Source organism: Ochlerotatus camptorhynchus, unplaced genomic scaffold (genome assembly GCF_037179485.1).
Source record: "Ochlerotatus camptorhynchus isolate MF236.1 unplaced genomic scaffold, CSIRO-AGI_Acam_v1.1 ptg000216l, whole genome shotgun sequence".
Taxonomy (NCBI): Eukaryota; Metazoa; Arthropoda; class Insecta; order Diptera; family Culicidae; genus Ochlerotatus; species Ochlerotatus camptorhynchus.
This window is the reverse complement of record NW_027040706.1, coordinates 1634649-1659942: the sequence shown is the minus strand read 5'-3', so window position 1 is coordinate 1659942 and position 25294 is coordinate 1634649. Positions and strand designations below refer to the sequence as shown.

The 25294-nt window shown below is 38.2% G+C and overlaps 2 protein-coding genes across 2 annotated transcripts in view; one reads left to right on the top strand and one right to left on the bottom strand.

Annotated features, from left to right (window-relative positions):
- Nucleotides 1-25294, top strand: part of Syn (synapsin) — a 104517-nt gene that overhangs the window by 36204 nt on the left and 43019 nt on the right. The window lies entirely within an intron of this gene.
- The window catches only part of Timp (Tissue inhibitor of metalloproteases), a 42185-nt gene that overhangs the window by 2745 nt on the left and 14146 nt on the right, over nucleotides 1-25294 (bottom strand). Inside the window, exon 2 of the mRNA XM_065224892.1 lies at nucleotides 5241-5398. Coding sequence (XP_065080964.1) covers nucleotides 5241-5385 — 145 coding nt within the window. The 5' untranslated portion in view covers nucleotides 5386-5398. The remainder of the gene's footprint in view (nucleotides 1-5240; nucleotides 5399-25294) is intronic.

Sequence of the window (25294 nt, the reverse complement as noted above, 5' to 3'; positions counted from 1 at the left end):
TGTCTTGTCGTGTCCGGATCACTATCAAGTCAATCATAAACAGTAAAGCATATAAATAGTAGACAATAAGTAGAATATGAATTTATATCATTAAAAATATAAACATTGTAACGTGAATAACGTGTTTTAACCATACTAATAACTTAGAATTTTGTCTTTGTGCGTATTACTCATCATTATCGGATACAAATTTATAGTCAACTCACCCTTACTCCATTTATCTCTGTCTTTCTCTCTCTCTCTTCATAACGCGATATTCTCCCAACCAGGAACAGTTTTTGTTCTCTTGATTTTCTGTACTGCCTAACTCGACAGGTTATTTACTATCGAACGAAAGACATACGAAATAAAAAGATATCTCAGTGATAATTTATGTTCTGTTGGAAACAAAACGCGCCTAAACTCATTGCAGATATCGTTCCCATAAGAATTTGGGTAGGTATTGGAGTCCGTTTGTTCCGGGATTCGACGCAAAATAGATCCAATGGACATATCACTCTCAGTAACGTTAAACCACATTTTGATGTTTAAGGCGTTTTAAATTTGATTTTTAAACAAAAATACGAACAACAGCGAAAATACTGGATGAACCCTAGTTGGGATTGTTCATTAGAACGAAAAAAAGAAGCAATCGAAAATGCCAGACAATTGGGTTCTTTAATTTTGAAAATATATCGTTTTGAATCGTTTCTAGTACATTTGGTGAAAATGCTAGTTCAATCCAGTAGTAGTACAAACGCAATGAGCTGGATTACCGAGGTGAAGCAATCACTCACACAACCACTGTACGATACACGCAAGTACACGCAAGTAGTGACGTCACTACTTGCGTTTACGTTGATTTTTTGGTTTACTAATACAACCCTATTTCACGATCTGCGCCACCTCTCTCTGTATCTCATTGGTACAAACGAAGTGACAGCACATCCCTGGCAAGACTAGTACTCCCTTTTTATGGCACAGACCTGTTGGTCCATATTAGAAGACTAGTACTCGCTGAAGCCACCACCGATGGTTGTGGTGTTAGTGTTGACAACACGTTTTTAAGCTACATTCATGTATACCGCATGGATATATCGCGTTAAAAGTTTTGAATGAAAAATAAACATTATTATAAGATAAATTAATACATTGATACATTGATACACTTTTAGGCAACTTAAACAGGGCTTATGACACAACAAAGATTTAAAAAAAATTCTTCCCGCCACTCGCGACAAACTTTCCTAACAATGAACGCATGAACAGAGCTTGCTTGCGAATATTTGCAGCAGCTGTCAAATGTTGACGTAAAATCGAACCAGAGAACCAGAATTTTTCGGCTTCACACAAAGTATATGGGAATGACATTTGTGTCATAGATGTGAGTGACAGACGGAGCGGCTCGAAAACTTTGGTGACTAACCTGCTATTTCAATTTTTCAGTGAACGGCGCCGGTGGTGTAGTGGTAAGCGTGATTACCTCTCACCCCAGCAGGCCTGGGTTCAATCCCAGTCGGCGCCGCCGGGATGTTCTGAGGCATAACATCTCTGATCACGCCTTCCTTCGGATGGGAAGTAAAGCCGTTGGTCCCCGGTTCATGAGTTGTTGGGTCGATAGGTAGGGTCCAGGTGTGGGAGCTGCCTTCCTGGCACGTCGGTAGCATTGGTGCTCAGCACGGAAAACAAGATCGACGGAAAAAACAAACCAAAGGAAAAAAAAAAAAAAAAAAAAATCAGTGTACCACATGGCAACACTACTACTGGATTGTACTAGCATTTTCACCAAATGTATTAGAATGTTTTGGTTCTATCTCTTTCACTCTACTCAAAACTGAATTGCATAAAAAAATGACACACTGTCAAAGAATCATTGTACACAAAATCAACTTTGTTCAAATCAAAACAAAAAAAAACTAACCCATCTGGTGGATGATGGCACAAGCTTCCAAGAAAATTCTATTACAGTGAACCACATTATTTTAATGGATTTCTTCGCCAGTTAGTCGTCTGTCACTTCGTTTGTGGTAGTAGTGTACATGTGGTACAATCCAGTAGTAGTGGTGTTGCCATGTGGTACACTGAAAAATTGCAATAGCAGGTTAGTCACCAAAGTTTTCGAGCCGCTCCGTCTGTCACTTCGTTTGTGCTTTCATCTCGATTTTGTAATCAAGATTTAAAGCAAAATAATAACTTCACTGTTTGACACTAAACTAACAAACTGACAGCTCGCTCCCATACAAAGTGACACAGAGGGGCGCTAATACACAGCAAAAAAAAACGTAATATCGATCAACGTAATTCAACAAGATGTATGAAATAATGATGTAATAGCAAAAAGCAGATACAATATTACATCAATGGACGTAATTTTGTTCGCAAAATCGATGTACATCGTCCAACGTAATATTACACGTCGGAATGATCTCTGTGCAGCTGTTTGGATGCAATATTCAACAACTTTTTTTTTTCTGTGTAAGGCGATTTTTGCAAATGTAATCGTGCTTATTTAAAATAGTTCCAGTGTACCAAAATTGATGAAATTTTGGGTTTGGGTTCCATTTTTAATGCAGATTATGATTATGCATTTTCCTCAATACGCTTAAAGAACCTAATTGCGAGGAAATTTGCATACAATAGAATCCTCATACTTTGGTACAAAGAGAACCTCGATATAACGTATGTAACTTTTGCTTTATTATAACGAACGTTTGGATAACCTAAAAACTAAAACTAAATATTTGCTAGGAAACTGGTTAGATCGTAAAAATATGTAAAAACTGTATATGGAAATATTCTGATTGAAATTTACTATTCTTCAAGAAAATAGAGGCAAGAAGTATTTCAGCCTACACTTCAGCCTAAGCGCCTATTTATGGCCTACCGAGCAGAAAAAAAACAGCCTACTTCCTCATAACTCGATATTGGAGAGACCATCGAGTTATAGAATAATTGACTTAAAGAATAAAAATATGTCCTTAAGTAATTTAAGAATAGGTATAATAGGGGTCTGACCTTATTAACTCATATGAATTCAAATAATGGTTCAAAATCCATTAGCGGGAGTTCTGTGTACATAAGTCTGAATAGGTACAGACTTAGATTTTTTGCCGACATTGGCACCACCGGGCTCGGTATTTATTTTTACTAAGATCTCAGCAAAATGTATGTGTGTTAGCCGATATCTCGGCAAAATTTCCGTTTGTTAACTGAATCTCGGCAAATTTTTCACTGAGATCCAGCGAAATAGGTTACCGAGCTGCTCGGTGGTTCCCTCGACAAAAAAAAATCTAGGTGTGTACCAAGGGGTAGGTCACTCCACACACCAATCTTGGGTCATATTTTTTTTTTCAGTGTGCCGATTGTACCCGTCATGGAGCAAGCTCGGTATTTCTGAAACCTTAAATGTTTTGGTTTGAAATCGCAAGGATGAATCAGTCTAGCGGCACTTCGGTTTTAAATCTATAACTGAACCGAGAAGTGAACTGCTGGTCTGAGTTCCTCTGGTATATTTAATTAGAGGATGTTCCTGAGTATACAGCCAAAAAGCACGTAATGTTGTGAACTTCAGTGACCAGCAGTGATTCCATTTTATTTACAACATTCAAATGCCTACGAGAGTGTGCCGAGGGGGGGGGGGAAAGAATGTGTCCAAGCTGTGCCGAATAGAATTGCGACACAATGTGCTGAGTGACTTACCCCTTGATGTGTACCCTATCCGAATACAGTCAATATTAATACGCAATACAATCAACCGGCAGCACTCATATTTTTATCACTGCACTGGTTTCTTTCAAATTGGCTCATTATAAATGGTAGTGCCCTTATATTTCACACTGTCGTTGTATGTCAAAATGACGTTTCACATTCTCTAAACGGTAAGAAAAAAGTATCCAAATGTTAGCTATTTTCACTCATCACGGCATTATATTGCAGGAACCCAAAAGTAGATAAAGCGCGTCAAAGTAGTTTTCATTTGCTTGTGTGCAATTCGTACGGAATTTTCCACTAGCTTTCTACCCAAAAGTAAGTTAGTTGTACCCAAAAGTAGGTAAATATAATTATACTCAACGTTGCACTGATAAAATTCCACACATTTTTATTGACGAATTTCCATGTCAAATTTCACATGAATTTCATATGACCACACATAAACAGAATCCACTTAGAAGCACACCTGAAATTTATGAGTCAAATGAGTAATATGTGTGGTTACACATGGCTTTTATGTGTACACATATTAAGTATGTGTCAGACACATACACGCAGAAAAATTGATTTTTGTTTCAGGGCCTAATGTATTTTGTTATTGATTCAAAAATATTGTATCACTATTTCAACAAAACATATTTTTGAATCAACAAAATAGTTTTTAGAATCAACAAGCAGATTATTGACTCTACAACCGGTTTGTTGATTCAAAAATATTTTTCGTTGAATTAACCGAATAACATATTTGAAACAATATCACAAATATATTAGGCCCTGAGTCAAAAATATATCCATTTGAATTTAAAAACCATTTCTCTGCGTGTAGATATCATTTGTTGTTCACATTGCAAAAATTCATGTGTGGGACACATAAAAACAATCTTTGAAATTTTATTAGTGTGGGTTCCCACACTACTACCCCTGTTGGGTGGTTTTGCTCCTCCGTTTTTGACAACATTAGAAGGAGAAAAGGAGATAAACTACCGTGTAGTGATGTCCGATTTTTATTCGAACAATCTTTTTTTTTTTTCTTTTTTTTCATATTTTATTAGCGAGATTTTTAGCTCGTTGGTTAGTTCATCTCGTCATACGATTATTCGTTTATATCATGCCAAGTAATCAACTGATTGGCCGTAATTAACATCAATCACCGTTTCGAACATGTCTTGCACACTCAGTGGTGGAAAAGTTATAGTATAGCAAACAAATCGAAAGTTATGAATCGAACAATTATAAAAATCGGACATATTCTGGAACATTTATTCATGTGGGACAATCCATAAATGAAGCAGCATGTTTAGGAACAATTTTAAACAACCCCCACCCCGCTTCCCCCTTGTAGAGTATTTTACTGTACCTAATACATGCCCGGTCACAACTTCTGAACCACCAATTTTAGGTCCCCTTCGTAGTGTTCCTATACCTATACCTTATATTGACGCTACGAGGCAGATCTAAAATTAATGAATATATTCTGCATTATTTACGCATGGTCCCAAACGAGGTCCCAAAGTATTGCATCATACGAGCATCGACTTTAAAGTGCTTACCATATTCCGCATCACAGTAGGCTGACTGTGCGTGCTCTGGCAGACAACTGCACGCTTCTGTCGTGCTTAGCTGTAGAATCACACCCAGCGTCACCAGCAGCGCAACTGTTATCATGTGGTAGAGATTCATTCTCTTGAGGACCATGCCGGACGGACACCTATGGGGAGTAGAGAAAGAAAAAAATGCAACATGTTAATCAATGTCTACTGCGGTGGTCATTTGCTGTTGTATATTACGAAACTTAATGGCAGAAAACATTCATCATCATCGTCATCTTTTTCACCACCGTATGTAAATGGTAACCCAAGGCTACAAAGATTGATTTGGCTTTTCTGAATGATCGTATTGGCATTTTGAAAATCAGGACTGATAATTAAAATACAACAGCCAGATTTGTAACTCAGTTATAGTTAATGAGACCAATTCCAAGTGATTTTTTTTTCCTTGATTTGTTTTCCGTCGATCTTGTTTTCCGTGCTGAGCACCAATGCTACCGACGCCAGGGAGGCAACTCCCACACCTGGACCCTACCTATCGACCTACCAACTCATGAACCGGGGACCAACCTCTTCCAAGTGATGTGACATGCAAATTTTCAGCCCGTGATTACTCTTTTAATTTAAAACTTATAATGGAAAATGCATAAATGATGTAGCATTTTAAGGTAATCAACCATGTAGAAAAATACGCTACAATGAGGAGGGGTCCAAAGTTGGTGCTTCATCAAACGTACACACTAAGATTATTTCACCGAAATCTCGACAGCTGAACGTTCGGTAAACAGTTCGGTGATTTTTCACAGATTTCCTGTAATTTTTCACCGAATATCTGTGAAAAATTATAGGAAATCTGTGAAAAATCACCGAACTGTTAACCGAACGTTCAGCTGTCGAGATTTCGGTAAAATTTCACAGATTTCGGTAAAATAAGCTAAGTTTTTAGACAAACGTTTAACGTTTGTTTACGTTTTATGAAGCACCAGCTTTGGTCCCCCTTGCGCTTGTAGCGTATTTTTGTACATTGCTGGTCACCCTAAAGTGCTACGTCATTTATGCATCTTCCCTAATAAACTTTATAATATGTGCACAAATAGAAAGTAGTTATGGATACAGTCACTAATAAATGCTACTACTGTGTTACCTGGTTTATAACGAATATACGTTGTATACGAGTACTCCGAATACCAAACTCGTCTAATTTTGCATAGCATTTACAATGTAAAATTAGACGAATTATACGTTGTATTTGGGGTACTCGTATACAACGTATATTCGTTATAAGTCAGGCAACACAGTAGAGTGCGCACATTATAAGTGCGATCATAGGTGCGGAAATGCTTATAATAGTGCGCTTTTACATTAAATTATGTCGGTGTCTTCGGCGCACTTATTCCTTGGTTCATAAGGAATCGCAGAAGACACCAAAACGATTCAACGTAAAAGCGCACTTTTATTAGCGATTCTGCACTTTTGAAGAGAATACAATAGAATACAATTGTGTACTAAATACAATAATATGTACACAAACATTAAATGCCTCTTCGTTGAACCCATGACCACGGCATCCCAAGTAACCAACAAGCCCGCTAATTCGCTTTTTTGCAATATAAGGCTAATATGCATCTAATATAAAGCTTAGCATGTCCTATGTTAAAAATGTGTGTACGGAAATATTGGTTCACAAAATTGTTGCATGCTATACGAAAAATTCAGCTGGTATCGTTAATTTGCAGGAGTGAGCAGTTTCACCCTAATGAAATGTTGGCACTGATATATTCTTAAAATTCTGGGATAGCATCAGCGCATCATTGAAGTTGCTGCCAGAGTCTGGGAGAAAATGTGTTGATTAAAATTAACATTGTATGATGATCACTTAATGATTTTAAGTCCTTTTTCATCAAAATATTAAGCGTACATGTCTTTCAATCGATGCGTCTTCTACCCCCTCAATTATTTACATTTACAGAATTTCGATAATTTCACCGCCAGTTTCTCTACTGTCTTTTAAGACATATTAGGGGCCATCGAGTTATAGAATTATCGAGTAGAAGAACAGTCCTATAGGAAATCTCCGTCATAGTAGCCATAAAATCAATTATTAACTATGGTCCTATCGAATTAGTACACATTGAGTTGTGGAGATTTGACTGTAGTTACATTTCGACGCATTAATTCAGCGATTTTCATATGAATTCGTGCATCTTGCTTCATAACACTTATCAAATGATCGGTGTTAAGTAAGACCGGACTAGATGAAAAAAAATTGTTTTGGAGGAAAACGAATTAAAAGTTTGCCTAGTAGCATTGTTTCTTAAGTAATGGGACAATCCGTTTGGCTGTTTCTCTTGACGTGTGCAACAGTTACCAAATCTTACAAAAGTGAAATGTAGCTGAGGATATTCTTGACCCGTTTTCATTTTTTTTTTTATTATTTTGCTACTAAGTCCCCTCTGACTCAACGCCGATATCAGGCGTCTAGTTTCCTGAGTGTAAAAATATTTTTAACCAGGCCAGCAGTAACATTCGCGTTTGTTCTGTTTTTATTTTGAATTCCAATTGCATTTCTTCTTCCACCCAACGAGAATGGCCTGTACTTTTAGATGCAGAAAAATGCACAGCATTGAGTATACACCAGCAACAAGTGTGCCAGCTGTTCAAACCTGTTGGGAAGTTTTTGCTCAAAGAGTCTTTTGTTATTTATACTGCAGCTCAGAAATTCAGGAATTACATCAAATTTTGATTTTTTTTTTGCAGAAAGGACGTTTTGTAATTCCGCAATTGTGAATTAATAATTCTAATGTGATTATCAATAAATAACTAGTAATTTATTAGTTATACCGTAGCACTACGTATCAGCTTAACAAAGTGAACATTGATTGGATTTAAATAAAATAGTAATCAAAATGAGACCATCATCAACAAACAAATATACACTGTAATACATAGTTTCCCATAAAAATATGAATCAAACAACTCCTATCAACGCTGTTGGTTAACTCTAGACATTGAGTTGCTTTCTGTTCCGCTCTCTGAAAGGGCAATAAATAGCGCAATTATAATTAATGACGAGCACTGACAGGACTTCAAGAGCAATTGTTGATGATGCAACAATAGCCATCTCTTCAATAAAACTATCAAATCGATTCACTTTTATCGATTTCTTCAAGAAAATAAACATCTCCTATGGGAAATGAGCTATATGGGCTAGTTGCATATTATTCTCTAGGTCAGACTGCACAGACTTGTAACTTGAAATAAAATGTAATGATTAAATGAAATACGGTCGTTGATTAAAACAGTGACCACGTGATACATTGCCTCTTTTACGCTACTATGTTACCCCCAATAGAGTGAGACAATTTGACCCTTCATATACTTGTGGGCAAATTATTTGTGATGTTGTGTGTTGCATTATACTTGAAGTTCAGTAGTTTAATTTTAACAACAAAATAGTTCCACTTCAAATAGGTAAACAGCACGGTACTCTCTGTATGTATTTTTATAAAATCGTTGATGGTATTGAAATTTCATTAGAGAGCGAATTGTTAAAAAACATTATTTATAAATTTTCTCTACAAACAACTAAACCAAAGCACGTGGCCTTCGTATTCGGTTTAAAGGCAAGAATTTAGAATACACACTATTTTGGTTACATAGGCATTTAAATGTTACGCAACACAAAACGATTCATTCACCAATCCATTTCACGAATAGTAGGACAATATTTATTTTCCTAATGAAGAGGCCATTCATTACTTTGGAGGAAAAGATGTAGGCTGTAGGTAAACAATCGTCACCAACGAAATTCTTCCAGCAAATTCCTTTCTAAATAACACATCACCGATTCGCGCTTCCCCCAAGAGGCACACGCTCAGCACTTAATTCCGGGCAATCCGTCCATTCATCAGCCTACCAACCAACTGGGCGCGTTCATTTGTGTGTACGAGCTGCTGAAAACAAAACCACCAGAAATATGACTCAATTAATGTCGTATTTTTATTGCGTCTTCTTGAGAGAACGGCGTGGTTCCATTTGATTTCATCGGTTAAATATAGCATGCGAGATCATACCGTGTTATACACAGCGCTACGCTAGCTGATTGTGAATCTGCTACGGTATGTACATCGCATCAACCACTGTTAAACCGAATGCATCATCATCCTATGACAAAACAAAAAGCGTAGACTATTCGGGAGCAAACTGAACAGATGAACTTGAAATTTGTTTACATTTTAAATTATACGACTCCCACAATATGAACGTAATTTCAAATGAGGATTCCTTTTAGAGTCAAAAATCATGTGTTGCTACCTGATATACCTGATTCAATCTAGGGGTCTTGTTTTTAAAAAAAAATCTAGACTTGTAGCCACATCAATTCCCAGCAGCTAGGGGTGATGCCATAAACGAAACACACATCACACCTCGCAATCATTTTCACCCAAATTTATTTGCATTTCCTGGAAACAATCCCGCTGTGTATAAACACAGTACTAAACGGAACGGTAGAGTGCAACCCTCATGTTAACGGGCCCGTGCAATGTTTGTATTATTGCTAAATTGTTCAAACAATTCGGCTTGCAAAACGTACCTAGTACCAACCAGTACTTATTAGGGAGAATGTGTTCCACATTATATTGAAAGGGCGTGCAGTTTCCTTTCCCGTTCCAGACTGTTGATCGGCGTGCTTCAAAAGTAAAAGTCCACAGAAAAATGCAAATTTAGTGTTGAGTGTATGCACCAGGGCTTGATTACGATGAGAGCAATAATTTATGGATTTTAACGAGCGAGTACCAAGCATCGAATAAAGCGTATAATGGACGCCGTATGGGACAGTGTCCGTAAATAGGTGTTCACGAAAGCTTGGAGCTTCAATTACCAAATTGGGTAAGACGCAATTTCAATGGATCATTGACATTTGGTCTAGTGGGAAAATCACAAACAAATTCCGTAATAAACCATCTGGATTTCCCCTTGTAAACACATTTCATTTGCCTGGGTAACACATATCAATGAACTGAGATTTACGACCTATTCAACACCAAAATCCATTTTATATATTATATAGAGGCTTAGAGACACCTACATTATACTTGAATATATGTTTAAAGTTTTCACATTTTCTATAGTCATTTTGATGAATAACGGAGTTATGATGAGCTCATCAAATTTGATTAAAAAAATATGTAAGGATTTGATACTTACTACCCTACAAAAATGGCGTGGAGTACACAAAAATTGTTGCTTGTTTCTTGGACCATATTTTATGATATTCTACGATCAAATTTTAGGTTAGTTAGTTTTCACACAAAGAATACATTTTTCATAATTTGACATATATCTTATAGAAAAAAGACTAAGCTTACAAATGGCGTACTTAGTTTCTAAATTTGAGCGAGGAAAACTTATAAAAAATATTTGTTTTGGAAAAAAAAAATTAAATGTTGTGGCCTAATTTAATAAAGCCACCAAAAATACTAAACATGCCGAATGAAAGCCCGAACGTATTTTTTTCGAATGGTATGCAAATATTAGGATTTATCGCAAGAATATTTAGAGATTTATTGATTTAAATCATCCAAGAATTACAAAACTTGATCTTTTCTAAAACTAAACTTCTAAAACTGTTTTGAACTTATTTTTAACATATTGAAGAACGATTTTTCTAAGTTCATTGCTAGAGCTATGGAATGAATTGCCTGTCGTAGTAAAATGTCATGCAAAAGATCTATTTAACTACAAATGAGTAAAATGTAGGCTAATTTAATGCATTATACATATTTCAAAAAATATTAATCTTAGAGACAGTTTACTCAAATCATTTAAACTTCTCTGGTCCAGAACCGTAAGATTAAATAAATGTTTGTGCGCATCCTGAAAAGTCATAGCTCATTGCACATTATAGGGCAAGTATGCCAGTTTTGGCACAAGTGCTCCGCTTTTGGTAGACGCTAGGGCCTAGGGAATTTGAAACAAGTTTCCATCATTTTATGTGCTATAACCTCGTAACAGAATCGTAAGGGCCTCACTGCGATGATCGATTCTCTTCATAGATTTTCTTTTTGGATTACTACAATACAGTGAAACGATTTTCCTAAATTATCACAATACAACGTAGTGAAAGGTTGTATTAGCACATGCTGAGGAAAGTTAATCCAGAGGAGTTATTAACAAAAGAGGAAATCGATTAAGATAATCGATCATCTTAGTCAGGCCCTTGTGATTGTGAACGCTAGATATGTTTTATCTTTGTATCAAAATAAATAATGTTGCGAATGCAACATTTACAAATTTAAGATAGGTTCAATTATTATTTTATTGTCACGTTCAAAGGAAAGAAAACATATAAATGTTCAGAATTGATTGGAAATGCTATCTAACATGACTCTTTAGTGTGATAATTTAGCCGCAGACAGTATAGAGTTCTCCAGATGCACAAAAGTGTGCGTGAGACCGCGCGCTACCTTTTTAAGTAGTTGTGATAGCGCGATAATTTTTGGTTGTTCTTCTTCTTCATTTTCATATATAGATATTGGATTTTAGTGTTCGTGAAATTGCGCTTGGAGATCTCTATATGAGCAAGTCAAACGCGCACTTTTTTGCCTGTGGGCCTGAATGTATTGGTGCAATACGTTCTCACTCGGCTTTCATTCCGCTTCGCACGATTCGTTTCTTTCGTTCACGCAATCACCCTTGTAGTGACGTCATAACGTTTGTTTCGATCGGCCCTTGCATAGGAAATTTAATATGGATTATAGAATTCATATAGGGCTTCGGCATGACAGACTATTTTCGGCAACCCAAATTGAAACGCTAATTTCACTGGATTTTCTTACGAAAACACTTTGCTGAATGCATTCGAACGATTCTTTAGGCTTTAAGGTCAATTTGATTATATTTTTCCCACTTAGAAAAAGCAATGCAGAGTTTTCTTGAAAAAAAACACGCACTACAAAATGCTGCCGATTTCGAGTTGCCGATGAAAGCACAGCTGTTTAACACGCAGCTCAAATAGAAAGTTCGCCGAATAAAAAGATGTTGCCCGCTCTCACTAGGTAAGATTGGAGCTTTGTTAAAGCGTTTCAAAACAGTTTTTGACAATTATTTCGACTGAAATTGATAGAGCAACTGGCAGCAAAAGATTTTAAACAAACCAATACTGCATATGTGTGCGTTCCTTAGAGAAAAAGGATATACAAAGATGGTCGCTGCTTAGGTTGCCGAGAATACGTAAATTCCCCTATGTTTCCAAAATTCATTGATGGCCACAATTCATTAATCTGCCACTAAATGTTGAGATAATTTATTGATTATTTAATTAACACACTGTATGCCATGAAGAAGCAACCTGTTTGTGAATTTTGCCAGTTTTCAAGTAAAGAGTTACCATAAAAAAAAAACAAATCGTCAACTGATATTTCCGGCAACTTAACAAAAGAATACAATCAAGCAAAATCATCATGCAAAAATAGCTAGGATTTCCAGTGAAAACTAGATGTATGAGCGGTCATTGCAAGACAGTCTATATTACATTATATAAGCCATAGTATGTACGGGGTATTAGATAGCATTTCCAAACAACTCTGAAAATCTTAAACTTCACGTATGAAGTAACATAGAAACACTTTGAATATAAATGTTGTCAAGTTAACCTCTGCAAGTTGTCATTACAAAAGCCCAAAACGTAAGTGATAACCAGAGCACCGATCATCCGCATGTTAATTGAATGACATGTATTTCTCAATTGAAGATCATCCATGCTTAACCATAATTTTCAGTAGACAGAAGAAGCAGATCATCCCACTGCGTCCTAGCAAGAAGTACGGTCGACTTGTTTCGCGCTCCGTTGTTTTGGAAGTTTTTTCGGTATTCGCTTGATATAATTTATCAGTTTTTTTCTCACTAAGTGACTCCTGGCATAGTTCCCGGTAAATTGATCGAAAAGTGAGTTTTTTTTAGTAGAAAGTGTCATTTTCGGAAAGATTAATCCGTGCTATTGGAAATTCGCAAACAAATTTGGGCATCATCGTTGCGTGGTCACGCATACGCGCTTACGAATACCCGCTCACGTATCATCATCATCGAGTGTGAGCACCCGTTTCTACATCTACATCGTTCATCAATCATCGTGCGCCTGTGTGCGCTGAGTACCGAGCCTCGATCAAGTGCACCACAACGAAGGTCATCCACGCAGCGCGTCTCTTCCAGCCATCTGTGTAAACGCCTACACATATAACGCTCGGTGGTAGTAGTATAGGATTATCAGATAAGTTTTTGTTTTTTCTTGTTTCTTTTCCTCCCCCATTAGTTAAATTTTCATTTTGTATTTCTGTGTTTGTAGTGTTTTCTGTGTATTGTGTCTGTGCGTTCAGTGGGAGAGCGTTTTGCGCTCCCACTAGTTGAACAAAATGGATGTTTTGTCAGAAGACGACATGGATGACCATTCATCTAAGAAAAATGATGATGTCATCCCTGGTTCGTCGTCTCAGTCTGTCAATGGGCAGGATGAGAAAAGCACCAGATTGCGGGCCTACCCGAATGACTCGACTGGCCCATGGGTTGTCTATTTTCAGCCCAAAAACAAACCCTTGAATGTTGTTCAGATATCTGATGATCTGACAAAGCGATTCTCTGCCGTGACCGAAATAACGAAGGTTAGGCACAACAAACTTCGTGTGACCGTCGCTAACCTGAAACAGGCCAATGAAATTGCTGTTTCCCAGTTTTTCACACTGGAATATAGGGTGTACATTCCAGCCTCTGATGTGGAGATCGAAGGCGTGGTCACTGAGGCGAGCCTGAACCCCGAGATACTGGAGAAGCAAGCGGTTGGCCGATTCAAGAACCCCTTGCTTCCTCCGGTAAAGATACTGGCCGTTCATAGAATGAAGTCAGTATCGCTCAGCGAGGGTAAAAGGAGTTTTACCCCCACAGACTCGTTTCGGGTGACCTTTTCTGGATCTGCCCTTCCTCAATACATCGAGCTGGGAAAACTTCGTCTTCCTGTGCGGTTGTTTGTACCTCGGGTCATGAACTGCCAGAATTGTAAGCGGTTGGGACATACGGCCTTCCACTGCGGCAACAAGGCACGCTGCTCCACATGCGGGGAGAAGCATGAGGATGGCGCCTGCGCAGCTACTGCACCAAAATGCGTGTACTGCAACGGAACTCCTCCTCATGCTCTCTCGTCGTGCCCGGCGTACAAACAGCTCGGGGACAAAATGAAACGCTCCCTTAAGGAACGTTCCAGGCGGTCTTTTGCAGAAATGCTTAAGACAGCCACGCCATCGACCAATGACAAAAATCCCTTTTCTCTTTTGTCAGATGACGAGACTGACTCTGACTTGGCTGAGGAGGGAACTTCTTTCAGTTTTCCGGAAGGTTCTGCACGGAAACGAAAGCGCATCCGTTCGCGGATTGTTGCAAATAAAGAACCCCAAATCAGCTTGCCTAAATCAAGGAGTGGTGGAAAAAAGGAGACTTCTACTCCTCCTGGATTCCGCAGAACTGACTATACCCAGGATTTTCCACCACTTCCGGGGACATCCAAAACCCCTGATGCCCCAATTTTAAGAACAGAAACCCCTTCTTCATCTGGGTTGTTCTCATTTGATGACATTGTGGACGGTATTCTCAAATACCTCAACATTTCTGATCCTCTGAGAAGCATTGTCCTCACATTGCTTCCCACTGTGAAATCCTTCTTGAAGCAATTGACTTCAAAATGGCCCCTTCTTGCAGCTATCATCTCCTTCGATGGATAATTTTCCAAACGAGGTCGGGGATTTGATCACTGTTCTACAGTGGAATTGTCGAAGTCTTATTCCGAAATTAGATTCGTTCAAGTATTTAGTCCATAACAATAATTGCGATGCATTTGCCCTCTGTGAAACATGGCTCTCTTCAGAAATTGATCTCCCTTTTTACGATTTTAACATTATTCGATTGGATCGTGAGGATTCACGTGGAGGAGGGGTACTTTTGGGGATCAAAAAGTGCCATTCCTTCTATAGAGTGAATCTTCCCGAATTCCCCGGTATTGAAGTTGTCGCATGTCAGGCTACCATTAAAGGTAAGAGCCTTTGTATTGCTTCTGTATATATTGCTCCTAGAGTCTCTGTTAATCGCAAACAACTTTTCGACATATGTGCGGTACTTCCCGCTCCATGGTTGATCATGGGAGATTTTAACTCCCACGGTACAGGCTGGGGGGAGCTGTACGATGATAACCGTTCTACTTTGATTTATGATCTCTGCGACAACTTCAACATGACAATCCTTAACAATGGAGAAGTAACACGTTTGGCTGGTCCATCCTCGAATGGTAGCAGATTAGACCTCACCTTTTGCTCCAATTCACTATCGTTGGATTGCACTTGGCATGTAATCCAGGATCCGCACGGTAGTGATCATCTGCCGATCAAAATTTCGATTGCCAGTGGGTTCAACTCGTCAGAATCCGTTAACGTCGCGTATGATCTAACCCGTAACATCGATTGGACTAAGTTCCAATCCGCGATAGACGATACAGCATCGTCAGTGGAAGAGCTTCCGCCGTTGGAGGAATATAATTTCCTCTCTAATCTCATCGTCGACAGCGCACTTCAAGCTCAAACACGACCGGTGCCGCGATCGTCTATTCGTAAGAAAACACCATCGCTCTGGTGGGATCAACAATGCACGGAGGTTTACCGTAAAAAGTCCGACGCGTTTAAACTTTTTCGGAAACGCGGAACACGCGAGCATTTCGACGCATACACATCTCTTGAACGCGAACTCAAGAGCCTCATCAAGGCCAAAAAACGGGGTTACTGGCGGCAGTTTGTAGACGGATTGTCGCGCGAAACGTCTATGAATACGCTTTGGAGTACGGCGCGAAGAATGCGTAACCGGTCTACTAACAACGAAATGCTCGGATCAATGGATTCTTAAATTCGCGCGAAAAGTGTGTCCAGATTCCGTGCCGTCGCAGTTGATTCCTCACGAAACCGCGAATTCGGTAGACGAAATCAGTCAGCCTTTTTCAATGGTCGAACTTTCACTCGCTCTCCTTTCGTGTGGCAATTCTGCCCCGGGATCTGATAGAATCAAGTTCAACTTGCTGAAAAACCTCCCAGACGTCGCTAAGAGGCGTATGTTGAACTTGTACAATCAGTTCTTGGAGCTCAATATTGTTCCCGACGATTGGAGACGAGTGAGGGTGATAGCCATTAAAAAGCCTGATAAACCCGCGTCGGATCACAATTCGTATCGGCCCATCGCGATGTTGTCGTGTATTCGGAAATTGATGGAGAAAATGATCCTTTTTCGCCTCGACAAATGGGTTGAGACGAACCACCTTCTTTCAGATACTCAATTTGGTTTCCGTAGGGGTAAGGGAACGAACGACTGTCTCGCGTTGCTTTCCTCGGAAATTCAGTTGGCTTTTGCTAAGAAAGAGCAAATGGCTTCTGTGTTCTTGGATATCAAGGGGGCTTTTGATTCAGTATCCGTTGAAGTTCTTTCAGAGAAACTCCACGCTTGTGGATTGTCTCCATTAATGAATAATTTTTTGTACAATTTGCTGTCAGAAAAACATATGAGCTTTTCTCATGGAAACTCTACAGCTTTTCGATTTAGCTACATGGGTCTCCCCCAAGGCTCATGTTTAAGCCCCCTTTTGTACAATTTCTACGTTAGAGAAATTGATGCCTGTCTTAGTGACAATTGCACGTTGAGACAACTTGCAGATGATGGCGTAGTGTCTATCACAGGGCCAAAAGAGGTTGACCTGCAAGGACCCTTACAGGATACCTTGGACAATTTGTCTACTTGGGCTATTCAGCTAGGTATCGAATTCTCCACGGAGAAAACTGAGTTGGTCGTTTTTTCTAGGAAGCATAGCCCAGCACAACCGAAGCTTCAACTTTTGGGTAAGCCGATCACTCATTCCATGTCTTTTAAATATCTCGGGGTCTGGTTCGATTCCAAATGCACCTGGAGATCCCACATTGAGTATCTGAGAAGAAAATGCCAACTAAGGATCAATTTCCTTCGATCAATTACCGGAACGTGGTGGGGAGCCCATCCACAAGATCTTCTGACGTTGTACCGGACAACGATTTTATCGGTTTTAGAGTACGGTAGTTTTTGCTTCCAGTCGGCAGCTAAAACGCACATCATCAAGCTGGAACGGATCCAGTATCGTTGTCTTCGTATCGCGTTAGGATGCATGCACTCGACTCATACTATGAGTCTCGAAGTGCTGGCGGGCATGTTGCCACTATCCGTCCGTTTTTCAGAGTTATCTCTGAGGCTCCTCACCCGTTGCGAAATAATGAACCCACTGGTGATTGCAAATTTTGAGAAGCTTCTGGAGCTAAATCCTCAAACATGTTTTATGACTTTGTACTACCTATATTTAACACAGGATGTCAGCCCTTCAAGAAATATTCCCAATCGTGTAGTCTTCTCCGATTTCGGCAATTCAGTGAATTTTGATTTATCTATGACGCAGGAAATCCGCGGAATTCCAGAGCATCATCGTACTATGATTGCTCCGTCATTATACGCTGCAAAGTTTGGCCATGTTGATTCTGCAAGAACGTTTTTCACAGATGGATCTCTAATAGAGGAGTCCGCTGGTTTTGGTGTATTTAATGAATTTCATAGCGCCTCTCGAAAACTTGAAGCTCCTTGTTCTGTGTATGTGGCTGAACTGGCAGCAATTCACTACACTTTGGAAACTATTGCTTCACTTCTTCCACACCACTACTTTATTTTTACGGATAGTCTCAGTTCTGTCGAGGCTATCCGTTCCATTAGGCCGGTAAAGCACTTCTCGTATTTTCTCTTGAAAATACGAGAACTGCTTAGTACTTTATCCGTGCGCTCTTTCATCATCACCTTCGCGTGGGTCCCTTCGCATTGCTCAATTTTGGGCAATGAGAAGGCGGATTCACTTGCGAAGGTGGGCGCTATGGAAGGCGACATTTATGATCGACAGATCGCCTATAGTGAATTTTTCTCTATTTATCGTCAGCAGTCGCTCGTTAGCTGGCAACATCAATGGAGTGAAGGGAGCTTGGGACGATGGCTACATTCAATTATCCCTAAGGTGTCGAAGTTTGCATGGTTCAAAGGGTTGGACTTGAGTCGAGACTTCATACGCGTGATGTCTCGTCTCATGTCCAATCACTATTGTCTAAACGCTCACTTGTTCCGTGTGGGGTTGGGAGACAGCAATCTCTGTGAATGTGGACAAGGTTACCAGGACGCTGATCACATCCTTTGGTCTTGTGTGGAGTATCGTGGAGTCAGATCACATTTTTATGATTCCCTTCGGGCTCGAGGTAGACAACCTAATGTTCCAGTTCGGGATATTTTGGCTAGACGCGATCTGGAGTTTATGAAACTCATATATGTTTACTTTAAGGATATTAACCTTAGATTGTAAGTTTGATTAACCTTGTGTTTAGTTTGTGTTTTGTACGTCTGGGGGGTTTTTTTTTCAATGTTTGTTTTCAAGATGAATAGAAATAATTTCATGCTTTAGGATTAATTAAATAGTTATATCGTAAACCACATTTAAAACCTCCTTCTTCCCTTTTCCCATCCAAAAAATTGTAAATCTCCACTAACCTCGAGACGACCGCGAGTACTCGGTCCAGTTCCTTTAACTTTAAATATAAGACAGTAACAATGTATAACGCAAAGGATAACTCGGCTCTGTAAAGTTTATTCGATTGAGCCTGTACAAATAAAGTAATTACAAAAAAAAAAAAAAAAAAAGAAGAAGCAGATCAAACTAATTCCTCAAACGAATTTAGTTCCATCGTTTTGGGGTGACCCGAAGTCTAGGATCCTCGAACTCGTCGACCGGCTTCCCAAGTTCGTCACCAACAATATACGGCAAGACCGCGGCCAAAGCCGCACGAAACCATCAAACGGCAGCAGAAATGAATAGAAATTGATGCAGTCACATGTAACAAATGATATAGGGGAGTATCACAGAGGGTGTTGCGTTATACGGTCTGGACGCTAGAAGAGTACCTCCTTCACTAAACTGTGTAGCAAAAAAAGCACGAAATCTGTTTGTGTAACCGTGGTTATCAAAAGAAAGCCGATCAAAGGAGATAGGACTTTTTGAAGAATTCATCTAGAGTTGATCATTACTTTTTCCATTCCTGACATTTTTCTTTTTTCCAATGAATTTGAAAATTAGCAGCACATTTCAATTCAAATTAAGTTTATGTTTGAGCGTAATACATACCACAAACTAAGTAAAATCCGAGCATAATCCAGTTGAAAACAAAAAAGGGTAGATCCTGACACCTTTGTAAAACGGCGTAGAAATACAGCACGAATAAAACCATTAGATTGATGATGAGGTTTTAGACCAAACATTTCCAAAATCAATCAGATTTACAGCATTGAATTTGAATGGTGCATCAATATGATTAATGTGTGCTATCAAAAACATCATTAGGCAAATGATTGCTTGCATCATGGATTTTGTAAGATTGCCATAGATTGTCAAAACATCAATACCGTCAAAAGGGTACGGTTCACATGTTTTCAAGCAGTAGAAAAATAATGATAAATGGGGCTCAATCAAACAGGTTCCCTGACGAGTGATCTCATACACCACACAGACACACCGCAGAATTTACATAAGCAAAAACCGCAAAAGCCTTTATCTGGCTGGTGGGTCAAAATTAAAGAGCAAACAAAAACCACTAAAAAATCGATACACATCGATGTCGTCCAAAAGTGCCAAACATACTGAGCAAACATTACCATGAAAATAGTGAAGCTGCATGAAGTTTCAGAGCGGAAGATATTTCTTACTTTATTGTCGTTACAGCTGAAAACTGGAAAAACCCACTAGCGAAATCGATTTTCTCAGGTTCTATACGTTATACATATTGTCGAAAGTAGTGAGCATTATAGCGCATCATTGTACGATTAAAGCGCACTACTTTGTATATGTATAACGTTTAGAAAGAGAGTAAGATCCATTTTCGCTAGTGGGTTTTTCCAGTTTTCAGCTGTAACAACAATGCTAAAACGACAAATCAGGACAAATCAGTTGACAATTCAAGATATTGTAAGCGTAATTTTCTTCATAAAAATATTCAACTAACCAATATATCTAGATTATCTAACAGTGTTATACAGAAGATATGCAATAGCTGCACCGTACACGAAACGAAAATTAATTATTTTATTCATGTGTTTTCTTTATACATTTTTGCCAAAACATCAGCCTTATACATTCCAGCCAGACAAACCACATAGGTCCTATAAGAATGCATAAACGGTATGTGTGACATACATTTATACATTTCATTTGATACATGATCTTCATTAACTTTTTTTACAAGGCATCTGCTTATTAGTTGACTTATACATTTTATGAATAATCAGCACTAGAAATTTGCCAAAATGTATAAGGGGATTTCTATCCGTGTACGCAAGCTCTATTATGCAGTAATCGAAATACATTTACGACTACATAAATCATAACTTTAATGGCACGGTAATTTTTACCTACAACAGCTTAACTGATAAAAATTCTAGTAATTCTTCATCAGTGCTTTTAAAATTAAAATAAGTAAACAGTTTTTGAAATGTGGGTCAAAGTTTTACCGAAGTCGAAATAATTACCGAAGTCGGTAATCATTGCTAAGTGTGTAGTCTTCTCAATCCCAAGAAGAAGCTGACTCTTTTTGGCTTACGATATTTACGATACTTACAATATTTGTTGAATTTGAATAATACAACTTAGATTAAAGTATTCCGTCAGAAGAGTTCTACATACTACTTGTGAAATATTTTCAAGCGTTTCCCAACAGACACATTTTCTGCCCCAAGGTTGGCCCAAATTAGAACTCGGGAGGCAATACGTATTCAAGTGGGTCCACTTTTGACCAGCTGACTAGTTGATGTTGATGCAGCAAATATGTGTATAAATATGATGGTATAAGTTTTGTTCAAGTCATACAAGGTCCATGTTTAGGTGGTACAACTTTTTTTTTTCTATGACGAAAAGTTTTACTGGCTGCTATACCGTTCAAGTGGGCAAGGGTACCACTTTCGAGTTTTGCGTTTCTTTCGCTCAATTGGATAGTAGGCGTTGAAGTTTATAATTACACTCTGCTTACAGCGACGCCTGCAGCTACCTGCTGCGCCATTTTCGATGTTTTGTGATGTATTTCGACACAGATTTTAAAATACATCCATCTTTCAAACTAAACAAGTCAGTCTGATAGGATGGTATGATTATCTGGTATAGATTATTGCTTTCACTTTACATTGAAAAGAAAAATGTTTGGTATATCGTTATTTCTTTAACTTGTAACTGATCCACGCTGATGCATTCAGTTATTCGCAATAATTTGCATGTTCGATAGAGAAGCTTTTAAGTGAATAGATTCTATAAATAATCATTTCTTTATTTTTATAACAGCAAAGCCTACGATTCTCAATCCACCGTCGCTGTCGTGTCTATTGGTTGTTCTATCCAATCAACAAGTATGAATAATGAATAATAATAATAATAATAATAAACCACTGGTGCACTGGCATTTGTATAATTTGCGAGGTTGGGTAATTAAAGGCCCATTCAATTAATATCGCTTTAACAGTAAACATTCATGACTAGACGGGGTGCTATCGGGCTGTTATTACCTTGAATATTCTTTTCACTTACAAGTCACGAAAGGCATGCAAAACGCCTGATATTCTGTGCCAGGAGATGTTAAGTTAGTAATTATGGTCAGCTAACATTAGTTTTTGTCACCTATGGATGAGTAAAAGTGGAATTTCCTGTAAATGATACCGCACGGCAGAATATGTCGGATTTGGGTAATAAAAATATAAAAATATGTGGTTGCATGGTTATGCATTGATAGGCATTATGTTCTATGAGAACATTGTGTTTAGAGCTGGTAAAAGCTCGTGTAAGAGTGGCGATGCCAGGAAAAGGGAAGAAGATGAAGAAAATGCATTCAATTATTGTACGGTTTCTTTCTTGAGTTAACTTTGCAAATTTTTGGTTCCTTTATTTACTGGTACCAAAACTGATATAACCCATGCTCTTTCCGTGGCGTGGGCAAACCTCTAGAACCATTACAAAAACAAAATTCTGTCAGGGGTTTAAATGAGAACATGCCGTTTGGACTAAAATTTCGAAAAATGTGCCCCCAAAATGTGGATATTAGACATAGTTTCATTCATATTGCATATTAGCTATTTTGATTTTTCAATCCGCAGTATACTTACCAAGTGCTGCTGGTTTTGGTAACTTGTCTTGGGTGGCATAATAGCCGTTTACAATAACCTCCAAAAGGTTAATTAATTCAGATGATTTATCCATATAATCCATGTTTGATAATTCATATTCAGAATTTCTTCACATACAGATTTCAGCAATGTTCTCAAAAAATTGAAATCATCTCTATTCCATGGGAGTGCCAAATAAAATATAAAATTTTGCTTTGTTTCAGACAATCACTCTTTTGCTGTTTGTAAATGGCTCACCCTTACTCGATATTCTCTGACTAAATATTCTCGATGAAAATCCAGAATACTTACACCATTTTTGTACACAAATTTCTTAAATTTACCTTCGTAGCCCGATAGGGAACTCATTGCTCCCGTGTGTAGTAGACCCCGAGTAGACGAGAATATCAAATCAATAGAAAGTATTACTATTAAAATTAAGGAAACAGAATATCAAAACTTGCTATCAGTTTGTATGAAGTAAGTAAGAAGCAAAATATATAAATATTATTTAAACATCTATGGGACTCAGTCAGATGTTGCCATATCTAAAGAATAGCAAAAATCATAGCAAATTAATTTCAAAATTTGCTATTATATCTCGTCAAGCTATTGGTATGTTGTTTGAATTAATCAATTTAATGACATATTAATAGCTTATTCTGCTTTCAGATCAAAATAAGCCCTTGAGTTCATGATAACCCTGCGAAGTCATAGAATATAAGTCCACATGTTAATATGTAGTCGACGATTTGATTGATTGACGAATAAATAAATAAATAAATCAAAATATCATAACAATAGCAAATTTTGTTTTGATAGCAGAATAAGCTTTTCACTTGTTATATCGCACAACTTACAAATAATCACTGTAAGATATTTAATTTGATATTATTTTGCTCTGATTTTACTAATACCCTCTACCCGGATTGAGTTTTCTAAGCCAAGTAACAAAAAGAGCTGAGAACAATAATTTATAAAAATATGTCTATGGTCTATGCTAAAGCTCACGTTTCATATGAATTCCATAGAATGATCAATATGAGATAATGGAAATATGAGTCCCAAATATTACTGTTGTAGATATAAATTGAAACTCATAAATTGATCAGGATTTATCCATCAAGCCTTGAGACAAATATAAAATTGTGCTTTTATATCAAATGTGAGTGAACATTTATACTTTATGGAATTCAGAGTGTAAATCAATGGATCATATCATTCGAGCAGTATAAAATGACGTTTCCTACCACTAGAACTTTATCAAGGAGCTATGAGATTATAAGATTGTTTCTTCTAGAACTCCAATAGTTTGTTACAAAATACTCGATTCGAGGTCGGTGGGATTTTTCTGAGGCATAAAAATCTCTGGTCACGTCTTCCTTCGGAAGGGGAAGTAAAGCCGTTGGTCCCGGCCCATGTGTATGTGTTTTGAATGGGTGCGATATCCTACGCAGGTGTGGAAGCTGCCTTCCTGCACATTCGATTGCTGTCAATGGATGGCAATCGATATCCGTCGGTGATTGGCACTAGATTGCGGAACAGAGACCGACGCTAAATAAAGGAAAAATACTCGATTATGAACTTTTATTAAATATTGATGAAGTATTAAATAAATTAAACAAATTAATTTAAATATTTTTATTTACCCCTGATGACGTTTTTGGATTCTACCCAGAAGTTTTATTCAGACTTCACTTTATTTTTCAATTTATTCAAGAAGTTTCATCCTACTCCTCCAGGAAGTGTTAACCGACTTCGCCAGAATTTTTTTCCAATTTGTAGCCAGCCCGGGCGATCCGTCTCTAAAAACGTGTGGCTTAAGCGCCACTCCACAAGGGAGACCACACGCCCAATGTAAATTTGCCCGGTTGAGACTCTCCTAAGGGCGAGTCCATTAAATTTCCTAGAAAGGATTTACGGATCAGGCAAGCCGGCTTTCAACTAAACGTCCAAAACGGGAAAACCCTATTATCTCCATGAAACCACAAACACGATAGTCACTCAGAGAGTCGGTGAGAGTTTACCCATACCTAAAAACCTCTACAAAAGAGAATTTATCATCATCGGCAGTCTCGTCACTTGCCACTAGACGTCACCCCGATCTGGAAGTGGACTACTCTCCCGAACATTCAAACTCTCAACATGAGGACGGGACACGAAAACTACAACGGAGAACGCGAAGTGATGTCGAATACAGTCAATTAATTAAAGTTAAGGAGATGATCATTTTACGAAAATTGATAGATTGGTTCAGTTTATCAGAATGTTTCTTTACGACTTCCTCTGACTTGCTCTAGAAGAATCTCCTGGAGGCTCATGCTGGATTTTTTTCTGAAGTGAATATGGCTTTAACCTGTAGTTTCTACGGCGTACTCTGAAAGTTTCTTCTGTATAACATCTGATGATTCTCACTATTCCCGGAAGCTACTTATGAGCTCCCCCAGAAGTTCTACCGACTTGCCCCGGAAGTGTTTGCCAACTTCCTTTGTAAGTTTCTCTAAACTTTCTCTGAAAATTTCTTCCATCTTGCCCCGGAAATTTCTTCCAACTTTTCCTGAATGTTTATATCTCGACAAAGTCGGTAAGCTTCCACGTCTTCTCAAAAAAAATTTCGACCTCTCTGGAAGTTATTTCTAATCTCTACAAAAAGATTACAACAACTTCCTCTGCTAATGTCCCTTAAGTAGTTCAACACAGAGTAGATTTCCCTGGAATGGTTTCCTGGTTGGGATAGGCAATTTTTAGTGAAAATGTATGCTTTTTATTAGCTCTTTCTCAGAAAATCG